We start from the raw sequence: 24,041 nt of genomic DNA, 5'->3' as shown, positions 1-24,041 counted from the left end.
ACAGACTATGTTCTACAGTAATCTCTCAACCAGACTATTTAAACCCACTTAAGGGTTACTAAGCTCTGAGAGTTGCTGAGAAATGTCTTCTCCGATGTCGGAAAGGGAATTCCAAGAATGAGCAAGAATGTCCTTTAGGTCAAGATGACTGTCAAGGTCAATGAAGAGTGAAACATGATGATGAGGGTCTGAAATGAAGTGCTGAGACAACAGGTGCTTGGTGTGTTGGACTGAAGTAAAGAGGGGAAGATAAGCCATGAAGAAGGAAAAATAGCAACAGTAGAGAAAAGCGGGTGGGGGAGCCTCAGGCACCTACCTGTCAAAAAAAACACATCTCATATACAAAACTCTATCAGAAGTGGCACTGGAAGGAGAAACATCTGTCTGACTAAATGAGTTGCTTTTCAGAATCTCAGCAAAGTAACAGGAGACTGAATATTCATTTAAGAAAAGGGAAAAGAGCTATTCACACACCGACAGACACACATGTATCTCCAAGGGGAGATTCAAAAGATGCTGATGGATGACAATAGCATGTCAGTGATAAGCCTGCCATGTGTAATAAATTAAGGCTGTTCCAATACTAATGTTAATGGGATTCACTGAAGGAGGGGAGAAATGAAACAAATTTTAGTTAATCTCTTTGAGATCCTGATCCACTCTTCTGAATTTATGTACAACTTGGACACATATCCCTTACTTTTTAACCAGAGCATATTATCCTCTCATACATTATAGAGAATTAGGGAATGAGAAGCATATGATGTAAGTTGATGGTTCTGAGCCTCAATAGCCCCATCTATAAAATTAGGGAGTTAGGGTATATTGTCTCTGACAAAATTCCAGTTCTTACATTCTGTCATTATATGATTAATATATAATAATATATTATTATATTATGTATTAATATAATAATTAATAATTAAGTTATGATGTTGAAGTTCACTTACACTTACTTCCCTTCTAAGTTTTCTCTCCTTGAAATTCTATATTTATAAAATTCAGCAAGGAAGGTGAGTAGGGATTTATATAATGCCGATTATTTGTAGCTATGGAAACTCCAGTACCTAAAAAAAACAATATTAAAATCTAATCCCCACAACCTTTCGGAACCACATTAAAGAGTAGACTAAGTACATGATGCCATGATTCTCGCACCAGAAGATGTAGGGCTTTTGTTTTCTTCTTTTTCTTTGTTTTTGCTTCTCTGTAGAACAACGAAATGAAAGTAATTAAACAAAAGGTTCTTCACAACTTACTATGTCATTTATACACTAAAGAAAGCAGGTAAAATTGATTTAAAAGCCCTGCCCCCACAATTAAATGCATGTCCCTTTATCAACCTGCCTAAAGAAATTCTATAAAGTTTTTATTTTATGTTATAAAGGATCTGTTTTAAAGAAAATAAATTGTTTTCACGCTTCTTCAAAAATTGAAACCTCATCATCTCAAGGTACAGTTTAACTGTTTTTTTTTTATTTTCCCTTGATGTATTTTACATTCCCACAAATCCTTGGATTACTTAGTCCCTACTCAAATTGTTCTCTGCTTCAAAAGAACAACATCTGAGTTATTATTATTCTTAGAATAGTCTGTACTTATGCAAAAAAAGTCTTAGTTAATTTTCCTTTTCAAATTTCACATTTGTTATTTAAAAAAAAAAACATAATTTCTTAACATCAATTGCTTAACTTTCACTTTCCCACATATTTTTTTTCCCCCATGTCCAATTCTCCTGAGAACTCTGACTTAAACCAGATGATAAGCTAATTTGATCAAACTCTCTATACTACATAGTGATGCCATAACATACAAAATTCAGGTGTGATCTAGCTCAGGCTATTAATTTTCTAGATGAACGCAATGACTTAGGTACACAGACAGAAAAAGAATTAATGTTTTCAGAACACCCAACTAATGGATTTCTGATATACTTCTATCTTCCCCCCCCCATTAGTCATTTTGTGAAAGAAGAAACAGGACAAAATGGAAAAAAAATGAAAAAATTAAGTGAAAAAAGGATGCTTTGATCCACATTCAGACTCCATCAGTTCTTTCTCTCTCTATGGTTATAGTATTTACCATCATGAGTCCTTTGGAATTGTCTTGGATCATTGTCTATCACAGTTGATCATTACATACCATTGGTGTCCCTCTGTAAAATGTTCACCTAATTCTTTTGCTTACTTCTTATAGTTCTTTAATTTATAAAGCAAATGAGTTAACAAATGTAAAGTATTTTGCAAACTTTAAAGTGTTATTATATAGATTCTTTTGATTGTTATCATCCTATTATTAGACTCTTTGCTTCAAACAATTCATTGGGAAAGCTAGTTGATGAAAGAATATCAAAAGGGGACAGTTCATTTAGATATAATGAATTCACAATATGATTAAAATGATATTATACAAGGATTATTTATCATTTAAAATTTGAGGCAATTTAATCACCCCCAAATATTTGAGGTACATATACATTTTTATAGTCTGCTTGTATCACATCATGTTGTGTGTGTATATGTGTGTGTGTGTGTGTGTGTGTGTGTGTGTGTGTGTGTGTGTGTGTGTAAAGGGATATACCCACACTTAAATCCAACAGAAATATTTTAAAGAAATATTTTATTTTAAATATTTTAACAAAATGATTTATTTTACACAAGAAAAATCAAATTTGGAGAACAAATCACAAAATGAAACATAGCTTTATATATAAGGAACTACTATAACTTTTAGCATGTTGTCCTAGATAGCCACATATAACTTTTTCAAATAAAAGTGATTTTTAAAAAGTAACTTCTATCTCAAATATCTACTTATTTCTTCTTTACAAACACAAAATATACATTCTATTTTTCATCTCTCACACACACTCATACACACACACACACACACACACACACATGTGTATAAAGAGAGATAGAGAGGTAGGGGAGGGAAAGAGATAACCTAAGTCTGGTCCTAAAATAAACATTCTTTCTCATTTATCTATCATCCCCCATTCTTGAAATATACTTTCTCTTCATTTATATCTCACAGAATTCTAATCTACTTCAGTATTACCTCTCCTGATATTTTTACTGAATTTTCTCTTCTTCCCTATTGTTGGGCTCTCTTACTCTCCAAATTATCTTATATTTAATTCTGGTGATTTTTATTTCTGTGACTCTTCTCTTTGGCATTTATAATTTTTTATAAGGTGGCCAAAATCTTCACTTCCAGCTAAACTGCATGCAATCTCCATCTACTCATTGAGTAGTTCTGCTAGATTTGTTCTTGTCTTTCTTTATAAGAACTGTCTGTCTATCCCCCTATTTATATATGCCTTCCCTTCTCACCTATATTTTGGAGTTCCTAATTTTCTTTGAATCTCAGCTCAAAGATCACCTTTTCCAAGGAATGTGCCTGATCTCTGCTCACTCCCCCCAACTGTTGGTGCCACGAAAATCTCAATATATATATATAGGGCAACTAGGTGATAGAGTATATGAATTAATGTTCATCATACTAAATACATATATATTTTTTAAATTATTGTTTTCAGAAATATTGGCAGTGCAGTGAAGAAAAGTGGTGAAACAGAATTTTTTTTTATTTTTTAATGAAAACTTTTTATTTTTAAAACATATACATAGATAATTTTCGACATTCATCCCTACAAAATCCTGTGTTCTAATTTTCCCCTCCCTTTCTCCAAACCATCCCCCAGTTATCAAGTGATCCAACATATGAAACAGAAGAAATAGATAAAAATTACTATGTAGGTACATAGGATAATAGATTACAAACTCTAAGTATCTACCAATTTTTGGTTTTTTTTTACAGATATGAGAAAGATGAGAAAGTTTTATCTTTCTCAATTCAAATCTGGCTTCATTTGCCCCAGTTTCCTTCTCTATAAAATAAAGTGGCAGAGGAAATGGCAAACTCCTCCAATATCTTTACCAAGAAAATTCGAGTTGAGGTCATGAAGAGTCAGACACTTTGAATAACATGTTTTTGCATACACCTATATGAAGAATTACATATCTATTAAAATTGAGATGTGTGATAACTCCCAGTGCCTAGTGCACTACATGATATTTAGAAAGCAGATTAAATATTCATCAATCTATTGAATCAAATTTCATAGACCCCCTGTATGACTCTTGTGAGATGCATATTCTAAGTTTGTATTTTATATGAGATGTATGTATGTATATCTCAGCTGTTTTAAAATCCCTAGTCTAATTTATTTTTATCAAAAGCAACCAGAACACAACTTTTTTGTTATTTCCATTTAGTTAATTAGTCATGTGAAATTCTTTGTGATCCTATTTGGGGTTTTCTTGGCAGAGATACTAGCATGTTTTCCATTTCCCTCTGCAGCTCAATTTACAGATGGGAACTTGATTCAAGCATGGTTAAGCGACTTGCCTAGAATCACAAGGCCAATAAGTGTCTGCGACCAAATTTGGATGTACAAAAATTTTGTCTTCCTTATTCCAGGCCTAGCCTTGTACCCACTGAATTACCCAGCACTAATTACATAAATCAGAATAATAATGTTGGAACTCTTCCAGATTGCTTATGACTTCAACCTAATTGTTCAATTTTACTTGTTTTTTTTAATATTCAAAGTGAGAAAGTAAATAATAAAATGAGAATGATAATGGTAATAATAATTATTATAATTATAAAAGGTGCTTCCTTTCTCTGATCTCACTCATTCAAGCATTATTTCTATCACCTGGTATATTTACTTTGAGAAAAAAAGACCATGGGTTCCCTGAATTTCAAAAGAACATTGAAAATATGATTTTTAAAACAATGGCTTTCGAATCAAGTATCACACAAGTGCAAAATTATCAATTCCTAGCCCTAGTAACCTACAACTTAAAAAGATAGATTTGTTATGAATGTAACATATGGTAAATTCTAGAAATATTTAAGTCTGGACCAGTTTCGACCCTTTTCTGAAGAAATGATATCTGTTTTTATAGCTTAGCAATACCATTATTGAATACAGGAATTCAAATAAAGGGGAAAAATACTTTAGAGGAAGCTTTGCCACAAGGAAAGATTCTTCAATTAGCACATCTTAAAACAGTGAATAATAGCTTGATTCAAGTGTTACAAAAGTGCGAACCCAACTCCATTCATTGCTACTCTAATATAATCAGAGAGGAATAATGCAGAAAACAGTTGTTCCCCATTCCTGTTTTAACTAGACCATATTATTTTTAGAATCCTGATTTTAATACTTCAATTTTCTCCTACTCATCTCATTTACAGACTGTTCTCATGAACCCACTGCAACCTACCTCAGGTTTCTTTTTTTCCACTTGAGTAGGAGTCTTATTGTAACAAAAGAAATATCCCCAAAAAATCTTTGAAAGAAATATAAAATGAAAATTCTGAAGGCAAAAATCTTCATTTGAGGTCATCTCGGACCTAATCAATCCTGAGGCTTCCATTCTCATAGAAATCCATGTCATCCCTATTCTGAAATCTTTTTTATTTGAAATATAATCTCTTTAGAAGTTAAGAGAACTGCAAGAAGGGATAGACAACAAAATTTATACTAATAGGGGATCTCAACCTTGCTCTATCAGAACTAGATAAGTTGAACCATAAAATCAATAAGAAAGAAGTTAAGGAGGTAAATAGAATCCCAGAAAAGTTAGTCATGTTAGACCATTTGAGAAAATTGAATGGGAACAGAAAATAATTCTCAGTAATACATAAATTCTACACAGAAATTGACCATGTGTTAGTGCATAAAAACCTCAAAATCAAATGCAGAAAGGTAGAAATACTAAATTCATCTTTTTTATATTATGATGCAATTGAAAATTAAATGTAATGATGGAACAAGGAAAAACAGACTAAATTACTTGGAAACTAAACAATCTAATCATAAAGAATGAGTGGGTAAAACAACAAATCATAGACACAATTGATGATTTTATTCGAAAGAAAGACAATAATGAGACAATTTACCAAAATTTATGAGATGAAGCTAAAGTAGTTCTTTGGGGAAATTTTATATCTCTCGATACTTATTTGAATAAAATAGACAAAGAGAAGATCAATGAACTGGGCATGCAACTAAAAAAACAGAAAAAAAAGAACAAATTAACCCTCCCCAATTAAATATCAAATTTGAAATTCTGAAAATAAAATGGGAGAGTATAAAATTGAAAGAAAAAAACTATAGGACTAATAAAACAAAACTAAGAGTTCATTTTATGAAAAAACAGTAAAATAGATAAACCTTTAAGTTAATATTTTAAATTTGTTAGAAAAAAGGAAAAAAAGAAAATGAAATTGCTTGTATCAAAATTGAAAAGGGTGAACTTTTCACCAATGAAGAGAATATTAGAGCAATAATTAGGAATTATTTTGCCCAATTGTATGCCAATAAATCTGATAATCTAAGTGAAATAGATCAATGCTTATAAAAATATAGATTGCTAAGATTAACAAAGTATGGAATAAATTACTTAAATAATCTCTTAAAAAAAGAAACTGAACAAGCTATTAATCAACTAACTCTCTAAGAAAAAAAAATCTTCAGGACCAATAGATTTACAGGTGTATTCTACCAAACATTTAAAGAACAATAAACTGCTTGGAAAAATAGGGAAAGAAGGAGTCCTACTAAATTATTTTTGTGACACAGATAGGGTGCTGAACATAACCAGATAGGGTCAAAACAGAGAAAGAAAATTAAAAACTTATTTCCCTAATGAGTATTGATGCAACAATCTTTATTATAATATTAGCAAAAGAGATTACAGGAAGTTATCACCAGGATAATATACCATAACCAATTAGAATTTATACCAGATTCCATGGCTCATTCAATATTAGGAAAATTATAAAATGAATATATCAATAATCAAAGTTACAGAAATCACCTAATTATCTCAATTGATGAAAAAAAAAACATTTGACAATATTCAACACCCATTTCTATTAAAAACACTAGAGAGCATAGGAATAAATGGAGTTTTCCTTAAAATGATAGTAGCATCTATTTAAAACCATCAGCATCATATGTAATGGTGACAAACTAGAACAATTCCAATAAAATCAGGGGTGAAGAAGGTTGCCCACTATCATCATTACTATTCAATATTGTATTAGAAATATTATCTTTAGTAAGAAGAGAAGAAAAATAAATTACAGGAATTAGAGTAGGTCATGAGGAAACCAAATTATCATTCTTTGCAGATTATATGATGGTATACTTAAAGAATCCACTAAATACTATTAGAAACAATTAACAACTTTATCAAAGTTTCAGGATACAAAATAAATCCACATAAATCATCGCATTTCTATATTTTACCAACAAAGTCCAGCAGCAAGAGATAAAAACAGAAATTGTATTTTGTAAGAGCCCTTTAAATGGGCGCCACAGTGCATCGGGAGATTGAGTGGTCCAGAAGTAATTTTTGTGGATATTAGGACTGCCTTGTAGGTGGGATCCTGTCCATGATGAGATAGCTTCGTAATGGGTGACTCTCTCGCTGATTGGCTGTGTGTGTGACCTCACAGGCCCTATATAAGCCCACTGCAGGCAGCAGTTGCTCTCTTTAACCTGGCGCTCTTCACCCTGGCTCCCTAGCCTGGGTGGCCAAGCCAAGATGGATAGCCAAAAGAGGTAAGGAGTTTGGTAGTGAACACGTGGGTCTTCTGACCAGGTGTTCACTAGGGAACCAACAAGTCAGGGCATCAGCTAGGGCATTATGTGAGTAGGTATAATAAAGGCTTTTAAGATTACACGTGGCTGTTCTTGAGTGCGCTACCGGTTATTAAGCTATAGATTCAAGAGATTGTGGCCAGAGATCTTAGAAGGCCTCAGAGGAGGCGAGCCGGGTAGAGCTCACACTGCAAAGGACAGTGGTCAAAGGTACCCTGGTGGGTCTAGGACAGACTAGTAATTGTAACTGCCAGGAGAGCACGTTACAGTTTTTAAAATAACTGTAGATTATTTAAGATATTTTGGAATCTACCTACTAAGACAAAATCATTTATAAACACAATTACAAAACATTTTCCACACAAATAAAGTCGGATCTAAACAACTGGAAGAATTCATAGCGCTCATAGTTAGGCTGAGCTAATATAACAAAAATGACAATCTACCTAAATTAATTTATTTATGCAGTGCCATACCAAACTGCTAAGAAATTACTTTATAGAGGAAAAAAATAATAAAGTTTATCTGTAAGAATAAAAGGTCAGGGATTTCAAGGGAATTAATGAAAAACAATGCATATGAAGGTGGACTAATTGTACCAGACCTAAACTACATTATACATCAGTGATCATCAAAACTACTTAGAACTGGCTAAGAAATAGAATAATTGATCAGAAGTAGGTTAAGTTCACAAGACACAATACTCAATAACTATGACAATCTAGTGTTATTAAACCCAAATACTCCAGTCTATGGGATTAGAACTAAGTATTTCCAAAAAAATTTGCTGAGAAAAGTGGAAAATAATATGGCAGAAACTAGACATTGATTAACATGTAATACCCTTTGCCAAGATAAAGTTGAAACAGGTTCATGATTTAGACAAAAAGAGTGATATTATAAGCCAATTAGAAGAACAAAGGAGTGTCTACTTCTCAGATATGTGGAAAAGCAAGAAATTTGTGGCCAAAAAAGAACTAGGGTGCATTATGAAATGCAAAACAGGTAATTTTGATTATATTAAGTTTAAAAGCTTTTGTACAAACAAAACCAATGTACATAAGATTATAAGAGAAACAATTCTTTCCATTTATCCAAGCATTCTGATAAAGGTTTTATTTCTATAATATAAACAAATTGACTCAAATTTATAAGAATTTAAACCATTCTGCAACTGATAAATGGTCAAAGGATAGGAGAGGCAATTTTCAGATGAAATTAACACCATTTATAGTCATATGAAAAAATGTTCTAAGTCACTATTAATCAGAGAAATGCAAATTAAGACAACTCTGAGGTACCACTACATACCTCTCAGATTGGCTAAGATGACAGGAAAAGATAATGATAAATGTTGGAGGAGAGGTGGAAAAATTGGGACACATACATACATTTTTGGTGGAGTTGTAAACTGATCCAAATATTCTGGAGAGTAATTTTGAACTGAACTCAAAGGGCTTTCAAATTGTGCGTACGCTTTTATTCAGCAGTCTCTATTGGGCTTGGATACCAAATAGATCTTAAAGGAGGGAAAGGGACCCACATGTGCAAAAATGTTTGTAACGGCTCTTTTTTAAGTGACAAGAAACTGAAAAGTGAATGGTTGCCCATCAATCTGAGAATGACTGAATAAGTTATGGTATATGAATGTTATGGAATATTACTGTTCTATAAGAAATGATCAGTAGGCTGATTTCAGAGAGACCTGGAAAGACTTACATGAAGTGATGCTAAATGAAGTGACCAGAACTAACAGAACATTGTACACAGCAACAGCAAGATTATAGAATGATGAATTCTGATGGAAGTGGCTCTTTTCAACAGTGAGATGACTTAGGCAAATTCCAAGAGACATGATGTAGAGAACTGCATTTAGAGAGAGAACTGCGAGGACTAAGTGTGGATCACAACATAGTATTTTCACTTTTTAGTTGTTTTCATGCATTTTGTTTTCTTTTTCATTTTTTTTTCCTTTTTGATCTGATTTTTCTTGTGCAATATGATAATTGTGGAAATATGTATAGAAGAATTGCACGTGTTTACCATATGTTAGATTACCTGCTATCTAGGGGAGGGGGTAGGTAGAAGGGAGGGAGAAAATCATTGTAACTCTAAGGTTTTCTAACGGCTAATATTGAAAACTATGCAAATGTTTTTTAAAAAGTTATTATTTTTTAAAAAAGAGAGAAAAAAAGGGAATACTCTCTTATTCTCATCTCTCTTACATGTGATTGATTATATTGTGGCCCAGATCTAGTTTAAAAATAACAATAAGAACCATGACAATAATAACAACAATAAATTATTCCAGCAATGTAGACCATCAACTGAATGGAATGTCTCTGAATTTTATTTTAATACTAAGATAATATTCATGTGATGATTTTTTTTGCAAAATTATATAAGGAATTAATACTCATCTTATTAAATACATATTTCTTTAAAAGAAAAAAAAATTCTAGGATTCAGAAATATTGCCAATGCAGTGCAAAAAAGTGGAAACCAGAAGAAAAAGATAAACATAGCCACAAAGGTACATAAGATAATAGATCACAAACTCCAGATGTCAACTCATTTCATATCCTCATTTTACTGATATGAAAATTGAAGTCCAGAAAAATGTGATTGTTTGGCAAAAACCAAATGGGGATGTCCTCATAAATTATTAGAAATTACCTAATTATTCATATGGAAAAAGACAATCTTCTCACCCAATGACCAATAATTCATAACTAATTCACTCTATAAATTATAAGAGTACAGATTACAACCACAATAAATCCTAAATAAGTCTTCTAATCCCACCCTGACATTTTTACTGATGAGGAAATCTAAAGAGATTGTGACTTGTCTAAGATTTGAACCCAAGTTTTCTGACCCTAAATATAGGCATACATTGTGGAACAGTAGTATCAATCTCTATCCCTGGAATGTTTAGTGTGCTAGACCATTCTTTTAGTTCAAAATGTTACGTGTGCAATTGATAATGAACATTATATGGATGCTAGGTATAGCATATGAAATATACATAAAACTATAATTGGAAAACTATTTCATTATGTGTAAGTGATAAAATCTATAAGCAATATATCTTCACTAAAGCCCTATTTCATCTTCCCCTCTCCTGCCTCTATGCATTTGAAAATATTATCTTTTTTTTTCCTTGATTAGATAAGATGCTGTCTAACTCCTAAAATTCTTTTCATTCAAATCCAGCCAGGTGCTAACTGCACAATGATACCTTTCCCTTATCTGTCTGGCTAGAAGTGATTTGCTCCTTTCTAATTTTCTTTTAATTAGTTAAAGTTTCTTTTGAACATCTCCTGTTAATTTCTGTATCACTTAAGTTAAATTTTGATTATTTATGTTTGGTTATTTGTCTTTCTTTTCATGAGCTTTCAAACATTGTGTAGTCAGGGTGTATCTCTAGTACCTAGCACATAATAAAAACTTAACAAATGCTTGGTAAATCCAATGTTCGCAAACCCTTCAAAATGTAACCTAACAATTACAGAATTCCTTAAATCAGCTTGGAAAGAAAAAGTATGCTTCCAAATTAAAACAATTTAGAAATGACTGATAAGTAATAAGATAATTTTTAAAATGCTAACATCTAATTTGTTAAATGTTATATAAAAGCAAGATATTTGAAATAAAACTAGCAACATGATTTTAACACATTTTAATACAAAGTGTGGTACAATGGAAGGTGCATGGGATTTGCAGTAAAAAAAAAAAAAAAAAAAAAGATCTAAGTTCAAATCCAGCCTTTGCCACTTATTATATATGTGACTTTTAGCCAAATCACTTTTTAAAACCTCATTTTGCTTATCTCTATAATGAGGAGGTAGAACCAGAAGGTCTCTAATGTTATTTCATGCTCTAAATTTAGACAGCTCAATAGCACAAGGGATAGATTTCAGGTCTCATATATCCATTAGATAGCTATGTGACCCATGAGAAATTACAACTTTTGTTTGCCTCAGTTTTCACATGTGTAAAATGGAGATGACAATAGCAACTATTTCCCAGGGTTATAGTGAGAATAAACATAGATCATATTTTTAAAAGTGCATGAAAACACAAAAAGCTTATGAAAATACTAGCCATTATGAATAATTTGAAGATTAAATCACCCTATTATATATGAAAAATTGAAGTTTCATATGTGAGGAAAATATAGAAATAATAACAACAAACCAACCAAATAGTTCAAGCAAATAGTCCACTTTAAGTTTATCTAAACATAGAGTGAGTTACCCCAAGGACAGCAAGAGTTAGAGCTTTATTGTTATGATTTGATGATATGCTCTACTGTCCATTTGGGACCACCCAACATCGTTTTCCAAAGCCTGTTTCCTATCTTGTTTTTCATGGTCACTGAACATTTCCTTTGAATGTACTGCTGTTTGCCTGAGATATGGCATTATGCTATTTCTTAAAACTTACAATATTTGGAAATAGACAGAAGGGAATCAGGTTTTCTATAATAAAAATAAATGCTCTGTATCTCTTTACTGCTAAGTCACAAGTAATAGCATATCATATATCTATTATATATATATATGTATATGTACATTATATAAACCTGACTTTTAATATAACCATCAATATGAGTGTTTACATAGATCCACACAATGGCATATCATGTTAAAAAAGGAAGACACAAAAAGCATAAAAAGTGACTTGGTCATTGATAAATATTTCCTTACCAGTTAAGTTCTTCAGACCAAGTTCTTGGAGTCCAAAATTCCCATCTTTCCTGTAGTTTAAAAAGATTGCCAGTGCATATCGGTCCTCATAAAGTTTTGTCCCACGTATGATACGCAAATTCTCCAGAGGCAGATAACGAAATTGATTAAGAGCCACTAAGACATATCCAGTGACTTCTCGAATGGACTGAAAAAAATAGAAAGACATGCCTATGTTAAGAAATAAAGTATTATAAGCATCAGTATTTCTGCAATTTTCAAATCAATCTACTCCAAAAAAATCATTTTTTTTTGTTCATTGTTCAACTTGCATACATTTAAAAGTTGTTTGTTACTGGCTTGAGAAGTCAAGAAAAAATATTTTTACAGTTAAAATTTCATCTGTTATATTGATTGGACTATTAAAAAAATACAGACACCAACTGAATGGCCATGAACAATCTCAAAGCTTCCTTTTCTCAAAAAAATCTACATTCCTTTGTGTGTTCAAGTACAATAATGGATTGGGAGAGGGGTGATAAAATACTCACTTTTGAAAATAGATTCTAATTAAAGCAATCAAGGCCATGTTCATTGATAGACTGCACCAAGGTAAACACATATGGGCATGGTATAATATTTGGAAAATGTATATAGAAATCAAATTGTTATATGTATCACAAATAAAAAAAGCTACATTATTTGTAGAATTTAAGACAGATTGAAAAGTGTTGTTTGGGTTTAATGCTTCATGTATCAAGTAACATTTGCCCCATTTTCACATCCATCACTTCTCTAGGGAATGTACATATTAACAAAACATAAAAATTGTGATGCCAGCTACTGAAAATAATCTGGTTAAAACATTTAAAGTATAAATTGAGAATTCTAAGTGTTTAGGTATACATTAAATATTACTTTAAAATAGCCTCCTGTAATTTGTGGGAATTATCTACAAATGAATTCTAGCAATCATTTCAAGGTTTATGAGGCATCTGAAATGAACAGGGTGTAAAAGGGAAAAAAAGAACAAGGTTCCTATACATTTATATTTCCACATGTAATTCATAATGCCTATCATACAAGTTATTCTGTAGAATACACTGATTCATTTGTAGAACAAATGAAACATATAAGTCTTATGTTAAAATTGAAATAATTCAGTTTGCTATTTACAGAATATTTTTAGAGTACAGTTAGGGCATTGTTGTAGTTGTCTAGCTACATTAGCTTGATGGAAGGTGAATTTTTGTGTCTTTGATTACCTATAATTCCCTCCCTAATGAATATAACATGCCTATTGTAATCTTTTTAAAAGAATAAAGACAATTTCTGGTTTTCAGCAATAAAGGCTACCCCAAAATTAAATGACTGATTTGGAACTACTGTTTTATATTTCCCAAACTGTTGCCCCTCAGATGTTAGGACTCCAGATAGTGAATGCTTATTCAGAAGTCCCATTCCTCTATGTTGACTTCCAAAAGGAAAAGCAACAGACTTCCCCTCACAAGTGCTTTAATATGCCAGTGTCCTACCTTTCTCACAAAATGTAGTAGTGAGGGGAAGGACTAGGACTTCTTCCCCTTACATCCCATATCACCCCCTTTCTCCAGTCATTGACTTTCATCAAAAGCTCTTAGTTAGCTGCAAATGCTTGATTGGGCAGCTTGATAAAGGAGTTAGACTTCAGATTATTTTTTTCCTTCGCCTTTCTCATTCTGTGCAAGTCAGAGACTGAAGAAATAAGTGTAGAAAGGTATATCTGCAGAATGTGGCTCTGTTGCCATTACTTAGCTCGTTTAGAGCCATTGGGATCTATTTGCTTCTTCATTTGTCCCAAAGCATATATTGCCTTCTGAGGGGAACTCGATCCTACAGGGTAGCACTTATAATTCTGAGAGGGAAAGTGTAGGATTCTATGGTATAAAGGCAATGCATCAGATTGTCATATTATCTTCCCTTTGTGATCCAGTGTTTGTTTCCTTTTCAAGGACTATGAGAGCCTGGGTGCTTAATGGATTTTCTATATCATGGGCTGATGGGTACCCATGAATCTTTTAAATTTACTATATTTTCAATAAAATAAATAAAGGTTGTCCTTTCCCTGATATGTGTTTATTACTTAGACAAAACTTGTAGATACCCCTACTTGTATTTATGTAATCCTAAACCTGGATCATTTTAGGAGTCATTAAATCAGATGATATATGTAAAATATTTTGGATACTTTAAAAAGTATCTAAGTGTAGGAGATTGATTATCTTATAGAATAATCTCTAGGTGAAGGCATAAGTCAGAAAGAAAATGAACATTTGGGGGATAGCTCTTGAAATCAGCTTCAATCCTTTTAAGTTAAAAACTGAGAGGGTAAAGGAGGGGATAGCTGGATCAGAGGTAATAGTTACTTCTGAACATAAATTATATTTCCTCTTATTAACTGGTGCTTTAAGTGCCTTATTCACAAGTTAGCGAGATAGGTGTTAATTACCCCCATTTTATAGCTGATAAAACTAAGGACAAGAGAAGCTGAATGATTTTTACAGAAACATACAACTAGAAAATGTGAGAGCCAACACTTTAATTTATTTTATAAGCCATAAACTATGTTAGATGTCAATAATACAAAGATAAAAAGGAATTAATTTCTACCTACATTCATTCACATTCCTGAATCATAGAATACTGTTCTTTCCATAGCATTATCCTGCCAACTGTCTTATAAAAATAATTAAGTGCTTAGTTTGCTCAATGATTCATTTATTAATTTAGTAATATATATATACATAATCTCTAGAGATTAATAAAAACTTAATGTTTAATAGAACAGGTATAATATCACAAATTATCATATCATGAAATAATTTTTTTTAATGAAGTTGGGGCAGTTCTCAGAGACTTGTGATTGCATTCATGGAGAGAATTTCCAGTGTAGCAATACCTTCCATTAATGAAGACTGTTAACTTATCCATAGCTATCAGTATTAAAAAGTTGTCAGGATTAAGAAGTCAAGACACTTGTCTATGGTTCTCTAACTGAATGTGTTCCCTAGATAAAGTTTTTTTTTAATATTAATGTTTAGTATCCACTATATAAAATTAAAATTAATTTGATATTAATATTTAATTATAATATTATAATAATTATAATTAAATAAATATTTACTTTTAATAGTAAACTAGGATTTGAGTTTATTTTTAGGCAATACACATATACAAATAGACAGAGGGCATAGGAGCCAATGGAGAAAACTATTAGAAGATACAAGAAAACAATAGAGTTAACTAGCTACTATGGAAAAGAAAAAAATACTTCTTTATCTGAAATAGGAAATAGGAAAGCAGATTTGGAAAAAATATAGGACATGTTTAGGTCAAGGAAAAGGAAATCAAGAAAGATCATAATATATGACTGATGTAGTCAGTAAAGTCACAATTAATAGCTAATATTTATATAGTGCTTTCTATATATCAATACTGATCCCAGAGAAAAGATAATGAACTATACCTCTCTTTTCTCCAGTGGAGAAGAGATTTAATGAGCCATTAAAAATTATTGGATAGAATAACCATGTCATTTAATTTCACTTTTATTTTTAGTTATGAGGGAGTTCAAATTGGCAAAGAAGTATCATACTTTCAGAAATGAATGATATAAAATGACAAAATATGTTACAATTTAAATTATTTTTAAAAGCAAAAATTAGAAAGCAAGAGAAGCAGCATGATAGTAAGTTGTGATCAAATGGAAAATTTTGTTGAATTTTGAGATTTTGCAATTCAAAGGGTTTTTCACAATTGGTTAAATCATGACAGTCTAAGAGGACTGTTTATCACCACACTCAAATTTTGGCTTTGGGATGACTATCTTTGCTTTTAGATGTGTATATGTACATATATATATATGTGTACATATGTAGACATATATATCTATCTGCCTATATATAACTATATGTATATCTATACATATTTCTATATTTATATATAGGTGTATAAAGGTATATACATATGAATGCATGTGTACCTTTTAAATTCTTAATGGGAGAGAACAGTGTCTTTTGAAATTCTGGTGCCTTCACAATATCAGGAGTCAACCAAGGGGGCTTCTCGTACAAATCTAGATAGATTTTTCATAAGGAGCTTTTGGGAAGAAAGGAATGAATCACACAGAATGGGAAAGCATGGTTGCCTTTTGATTTACATCACTGAAAGGAACTCTAAAATTATGAGATGAAAATCCATGTGTGTGTATGTATGCGTCTGTTTGAAGAATTAAGCATTTTTCAAAATATCTTAAATTTATCATTCCCTATTTAAAATAATAAGAAAAACTTGTATTTCAACTTGGTCCTTTGGGTGTTTGGGAGATTTAATATTCCAAAGCTTGAATTTCAAATTGATTAAGCTTTTTTTTGTTACATCTTCTTTTTGCATTCAAAATATCACTTTGAATTAAAATCAAGTTACTTTTTTATACACAGTCTTCACTGTGTCTGTGTCTTGAGACTTGAGAAGTGTTATAGATTCATACTTATATCAATCCAGAAAACTTAAACCAGATTCTTTCCAATAAAGAGTACTGAATATCAAAAAATAATTATTAGGGATGGTTTTCATTTTGTAAAAGTCAAGTTTGATGGTTAATTCTTAGGAACATCAAAGTCTGCAAGTTACATATCTTTAAAAAAATACTAATTTTGTTATTTTGCATTTGTTAGTACAACATGTAATTGTTTCCAATGGATCCTTAATAGTAGCATATAATATTTAGGTATAGAAGTTAAAGAAATTGTTAATGATATATTTTAAAATAAATCCAGCATTAAACATCGATCACAGTAGAACATTTATAAGAATACTGCCATGTTATTCCTCCAATTAAAGTATACTTCAGTATTCCCAAAGGCATAATTTGGTATGAACATATTTTAAGAGAGCAAACAGCTTGATAGGATTTCACAGTGCCATTTGAAAACAGTAATACAATGTGTGAGGTCTTATATAAAGGAAACTTTAGCCTATTCCTTTGAAAAGTTAAGGGGAGAGAATATCAATTCATATAATGATGCAAAACAACAGCTGCCTTTGTTGAAAAAGCATATGGGAAACAGGCTTTGACAATACACAAGTTAGAGGTGATAGCTTCCCTGACTTGTCAGTTGGTTTTAAATGAAAAGGGTGAACGATTCTAGAAGCATCAAAACCAAAAAGTCAGGACTGGATGTGACAAACTTCAAACTTGGCAAGCTGAACTTCAATATCTGTCTAAATATTTGACTTTAAAAGCTCAAAATCTTCATTTTATTAAACTTATAAAGGGCAGATATTTGTCATTGTTTTCTCTAGAGACAACAAGCTTCGATGTTGCCTGTGGTGTTAGTAATTTACTTTCTTCATATAGGATGATTTCATTCTACATCTATCTCTGGATATGGCCAGATATGATATATATGAAATACTATCTCTAAGCAAAGTCTATAACAGTTCTGATTTTTTTTTTTATTTTCTATGTAACCGTAAGCAAATTACCAATCTCAATTTTTTCTCATTAAAATGGTTCCAGTAAATATGATCTATCAGATTGGTTTTATAGAAGCTATCATCAAAGGCTATAAGGAAATAGGAAAATTAGAGGGATATGAATGTGGTTGCAATCATTTGCTATTTAAATATAATTTATTGGTTAATGGTAATTTCTTATTTTTTCCTCTCTTGAACTTTTTGATGACATTGATTAAATCCTCATGGTGGATATTCTGTCTCAGGCTATTTCATGACCACTTTCTCTCTTAGTCATCTTTATATCAATCTGACAATTCTTTCTTTGTCTCCTTTGCTAAATATTCATCATCACCAGATTCTTTTAGATGTGAGTATTTCCTAAAGCTCCATCATGAGCTCTCTAATTTTTTCTACATTCTCTTTCTTGTCTTGATGATTACATGGGTTCAGTTATTTATTCACATGACTCCCAAATTTATAAATTTAGCCTCAATTTCTTTTCTTTTCTATCCACCCTGCCTATTATAATTCTTCTTATTAATTTCCCAAGAAATTTCAAACTTGAAGAACTCAGGATTTCCCCCCCCCCAAAAAAAATATACAATCTCTCTAAACTTCTTTATCTCCATTGATATCTGAATCATATTCTAGTCATCAAGGTTAGCCACTTCAGAATTTGCCATCAACTCTTACCTCACCTTCACTTCCTCTTATATCTTATTTAATTGGCAAGATTTTTCAATATTACTTCCAAAATATATTTTACTTCTACCTTCTTTCTATACTCTTACTTATCATCTTAATTCAGTTTTCTCAACACCTCTCCTATAGACTATTGTAGTAAATTCCTAGTCAGGTTCTGTATAGTTTCTTTATCCAATCCATCTTCCACAAAGATACCACAATAATATTTCTATAATACAGATCTGACTATGACATTTCCTTACATATGAAAAGAATTTCTACTGCTTCAAAGATCAATGACTTTCATTTAGTCTTTTTTGTATAGCAGTTAAAGCCCTTCACAATTTTGCTCCAGTTTCTTCCTAGAACGATTTTATATTATTCCTCTTTACTGCCTCAAATTTCCTCTAACATGATAAACATAGTAGCCAATTTGCTGTACTTAATAAATAATATTTTATTTCCTGCCTTGGTACCTTTGAAGAAACTTCTCTCTATGTCTTTAATATATTCTCTTATCTCTTAGAATCTGTAGTATCTTTCAAAGTATAGTTGGGATGCTACTTTCTGTCATCATTTCCTCATCCACCTAATATGAAAATGCCTTTTTCCTCTTGAAATTATTCTGCAGTTATTTTAATAGTATCTATAAACTTTTAAGCTTCATGAGGACAGAGACTATTTCATTTTGTTTTCTTGTTCCCAAGTGTTTAAAATAATACCTTAAACATAGTAGTAAATAATAAATATTTGAGGAATTGATTAAAGCTTTATTGGTTAATTGATTGCTTAAGTGATTAATGAAATGAAGCTTAATTGATTGAGCTGCTTGGGGTCCAAATAGGGATAAAGATCTAACAATGACCATACATTTATTAAGTATCAGGAGCAAATTTTGAACCCATATCTTCATGATTCTAAAAACCCAAAACCCTGTACATTCTGCTATGGTCCCCACATACAAGTATGTATGAAATAAAATTCCTTTTCCTGATTCAAGATCAGATCAAGACAATATTTCTTACTCAAAGAAAAGTATTGCACTCCTCATTCTAAACTTAAATAAAAGAAAAAATGTAGAGAATTAAAAAAAAACAGTAAAAATCAGCTATACAATTATCTTTACTGTTCTAAATGGAATCATTTTCAATAGATTGGATACTTTAAAAATGTGATACCAGGAATTTTCAAATAAAAATATCCTCAAGTTTTTATCCTATAACTTTTATTTCTTAGTCAAGTTCCTAGAAAAATGTTATCAACAGTCACTGATTCAAATTTTTTCTCCTATCATTCACTTCCCAACCTGCAATCTGGATTCTAACCTCATCATTCACTTAAAAATATTCTCTCCAAAGTTACTAATGATACCTTAATTATCAAATCTAATATTCTGTCTTTAGTCTGTCTGTTCTTGACCTTTCTGCAGCATTTAACACTATCATCATTGTCTACTCTGAGTTTTCATGGCATTAGTCTTTTCTATCATACACACACACACACACACACACACACACACACACACACACATTTTATCAGTGCCCATGGATTTAATTATCATCTCTAGCTAATGTTCAAGATTGGGATCTCAAATTCTATGCTCTTCCTAGTTTTCTCCCACATCACCATCTCTCAAGAGTATCCCCAAGCCCCAGATTTATAGCTTCAGAATTAGTCTACACTCCTGTCCTTCACTTCATGTATGCAATCAGTTCCTAAATCTTTGCACAGATATAACCTTAGTACAGGTCTTTATTAGCTTTTGTCTGAATTTTTTGCAATAGATTCCTAATCAAGATTCTTCTCACCCACATACTTTTTTCCGGACTAATGTCAAAGTGATTTTCTTAAAGCACCGATCTAAAATTATCACTCCCTTGCTCAATAAGCTATGATTATTTTCTATTGTTTTGGTGATATACCATACACTTCTCTTTGGGGCATTTAAAGTCCTTTGCAACCAGATCTCAATCTACTTCAGTCTAATTATATATTACTGTCCTTCCCAAACATTAAGGCCTTAGCTATGTATTGTCTATATTGTTGTTTATATATAGCACTATATATTCTATTTTTATTTCCAACCTCTACCCTTCTAACATATGTTTAGTATCCACTATATAAACAAATACTATTTTTCTTAAGTGTCCTGCTCTCAATATCCAAGGTATTTAGGTACTTAAGGATTTGGGGGACATGTTTGTATTTATCTTATTCATGTCTTTCAAAATATTATAAACACTGTTCATATCGATTCCAAGTTAAAGAACCCTAATCCCTTAAATGTCTTCATATAATAAGATCTCTCCCTTGATCCCACCAAAATAAAACAAAATTGAACCACCATTATTACCTATCCACTCTTAGATCTAGAGTTGCTTTTTTTCTTTAGTTTCCTTATATTTTGAAAGTACGATAAACAGGAGAGTATAAAGTATTCTAAGGTAAAATGAAATTGTAAACATCACTATTGCATCATTTAATAACCTATTATTTCAATCAATGAGATGGCATTTTAGTGATTCAGCACTTTTTAATTTTTTTTTTCTCTTTCTTTTTTTTGAATGTTATGAAAGTCTCATTATTATATGTTACTGTGCATTATAATCAACTTTATACAGAGAAATCTATTTGCCATTCTATATATTGAAATTCATATAAATAAAATATATATATATGTATATTTGCCATCCTATATATTGAAATATATCTATGCCAACAGTCCTCAAACTTTTTAAATAGGGGGCCAGTTCACTGTCCCTCAGACTGTTGGAGGGCCAGACTATAGTAAAAACAAAAGCTCACACTCTGTCTCTGCCCCTCAGCCCATTTGCCATAACCCAGTGGGCCAAAATGGCCCGCAGCCCATAGTTTCAGAACCCCTGATCTATGCAATATGTTTATCTTTTTCACACTTATTTTAAAACAATGTGAGCAAGCTCACCTTCGAAGATTCAAATTATATGAAACTGAGTTCTTCCCTTCTTTCCTTCTCTGCTTAGAAGACCTTTAGAATAATTTAAAGTGAAGAGCTTAAATACAAAATGGAAAGATTTCTAGGCAAAGTATCTCATGCTAGGAAATTTCTCTATCTGCTATGTACTTAGACAATATCTGTTGAAGCAGGTTACTACTGAATGACCTACTACAGTAATAAGATTTTGAGAAGTTGTGCTAGTCGTGCTATCACAGAGATTTTCAAAGATCTCTGAGTTACATTATGTTTTATATAGCTCTAGGCTTAGTAGTATGTGGCAATTTCATTACATTTTACCATGTGGAGAATTGAATTGGAGTTCTGTAGGACAAAAAAAAACACCCTTGAATTTAAAAGAAATACACTGCTAAAGTAGCATTAACATAATCCATAAATACTCAGAAACCATGAATAAGAAATTTCAAAGCTTCTAATTTGTTACATTAAGAAAGTCTTCAGTATTTCCTGAGTATGCATACAGGGGATACAGGGATGTTCAATGGGTGGTTAGATCACATAACAATAGAATTCTTCTATTTTCTCTCTTTCCTCTAATACTGTTTTTAGAAAAAGCCTTTTTTTACTTTGATTCTTTTCATTCACCACAAAGAGATGCAATATGCAGCTCAGAGGGACACTAGGTACAACACAATACATTTACAAATAAATGTCATAAGCAAACAAATCCAGTCATTACCTTTCTAGGCATATGTCATTACTCTGAGAAGTTATCTCTTTTAGGACATATTATGGCTTATGGTCTCATTGATGTGCTCACTTAGTAACTAAGCTAATTTAAGGCTAAAAACCCATCTTTTTTGTTGATGGCAACAAACAGAAAAATGAATAGACATTCTGTTTTCTTTACTTATGTATGCAGCAGATAAATGTTTGTGATATTCCTTTTAGTTATTTTCATTTATTGCATTCCTTTTAAACCAACTGACAAAGACACATTGTGTTTTTCTTTCCTGAATCAACTTCCCCATCTTTTTCTTGGGGAGGGACTTATTAATCACTTCCAGCTATGGTACTAGCTGACAACAGTGCATTACTCTCCTATGGGGAGCTCCTGTGTTCAACATGCCTTCATTTAGCACCATAAGCATCAATATCCATCTCATCTTGACTGCCAAAAGTATCTACAATCTCCTTCTCTTAATGCAATCTGAAGTTTCAAATACCTAGGGAAAATGTTGAATGATGAAAGGAAATGATTAAAATATTCTGTCTCTTAACATCCCCACTGGAATGTAAGCTCTTTGAATGAATGAATATGCACACACACAAGCATAAATATAAATATATATATATATATACACACACACACACAAGCACACACATTATATATAGACACACATATATTTATGTACATATACATTCATATACACACACATATATATAGATATATATGCTCACACACATATATACATACACAGACACATATGCACAATACACACTACATATATACACATATGCGTATATTATATACTTATGATGGACAAAACACTGTGCTAACTGCTGGAGAAAAAAAATTAGAAAAGCAAGACAGCACTTGCTTTTAAGGAGTACACATGCTAGAAGAGAGATTTTGCACTTATAGGAGGTTTGAGCTACCAATCAGATGGAAAATCCCCCCTAAGCCTTAGGATGCAGTAACAATCACAGGGATGCTATATCATCATTGTCACTTCCACTTAAAAACATTCCATACCTTTTTACTGATGATGAACCAGTGAAGAATGCCATAGACTTTGGAGCAGGGACCACCTTGTTTTTTATTTTTATCTACAGTGCTTATCACAAGACTTAGTCCATACTAAATACTTAATAAATGCTAGTCATTTATTCATACCCATGTCTTTGCACTGGCTGTTCTTCCTCTTTATCTTTGTCTCTTGGAATCTCAAAATTCATCTCAAGTGTCTCCTGCTTTGTGAGGGCTTTCTTGATTCAAACAGTGTTAAGTATTCTTTTCTAGGAAAATAACTTTATATTGATTTCTTTTATCAATTCACCTGTATACATATTATTTTCTCTAAATAAAAGTAAGCTAATTGAGAGAACAATTTCATTCCCCACCTTTAATTTCCAATATCTGCCATAGTGTCTGCCATAAAATTTGCACTAAAGGTCTACTGAGCCAATATAGAACTTTGAACAAAGGCCTCACCAAAAATCAGCCAGTCTTATCTCAAATTGCAATATCAATGAAGTTTTTTCTTTAGTCCCCACTCTTCCATTCCTGCAATGTCAATCCATTTCCCCTCTGTGGGCGCCTGCTTTTTCCTCTATACATGGTGTCCTTAATTACCCCATGGCTTCCCAGACCCTCCATTAGAATGCACTGCTGAGGGCTGTTTGTGTCAAAAACTGCCAAAGCACTTAACATCCTATTTTTGTAAAACCTGGATGGGCTCAGCTTGCTCTGCAACACTACTTGGGTACTGTGAGTTTCTCAAATGTACCCCACTACTACCATTATGCCTTTCTCTCATACTCT

The 24,041-nt window shown here is 31.9% G+C and overlaps 1 protein-coding gene across 6 annotated transcripts in view; it reads right to left on the bottom strand.

The window, feature by feature from the left end:
• ERBB4 (erb-b2 receptor tyrosine kinase 4) overlaps positions 1 to 24,041 on the bottom strand; it is a 1,327,834-nt gene that overhangs the window by 597,501 nt on the left and 706,292 nt on the right. For all 6 annotated transcript variants that reach the window (XM_074298794.1, XM_074298799.1, XM_074298793.1 and 3 more), the window contains exon 3: positions 12,400 to 12,586. In XM_074298794.1, coding sequence (XP_074154895.1) covers positions 12,400 to 12,586 — 187 coding nt within the window. The remainder of the gene's footprint in view (positions 1 to 12,399; positions 12,587 to 24,041) is intronic.

The sequence above is a fragment of the Sminthopsis crassicaudata genome, chromosome 3 (genome assembly GCF_048593235.1).
Source record: "Sminthopsis crassicaudata isolate SCR6 chromosome 3, ASM4859323v1, whole genome shotgun sequence".
NCBI lineage: Eukaryota > Metazoa > Chordata > Mammalia > Dasyuromorphia > Dasyuridae > Sminthopsis > Sminthopsis crassicaudata.
Note: the sequence above shows the minus strand (reverse complement) of the source record. Positions and strands in the feature narration are given on the sequence as shown.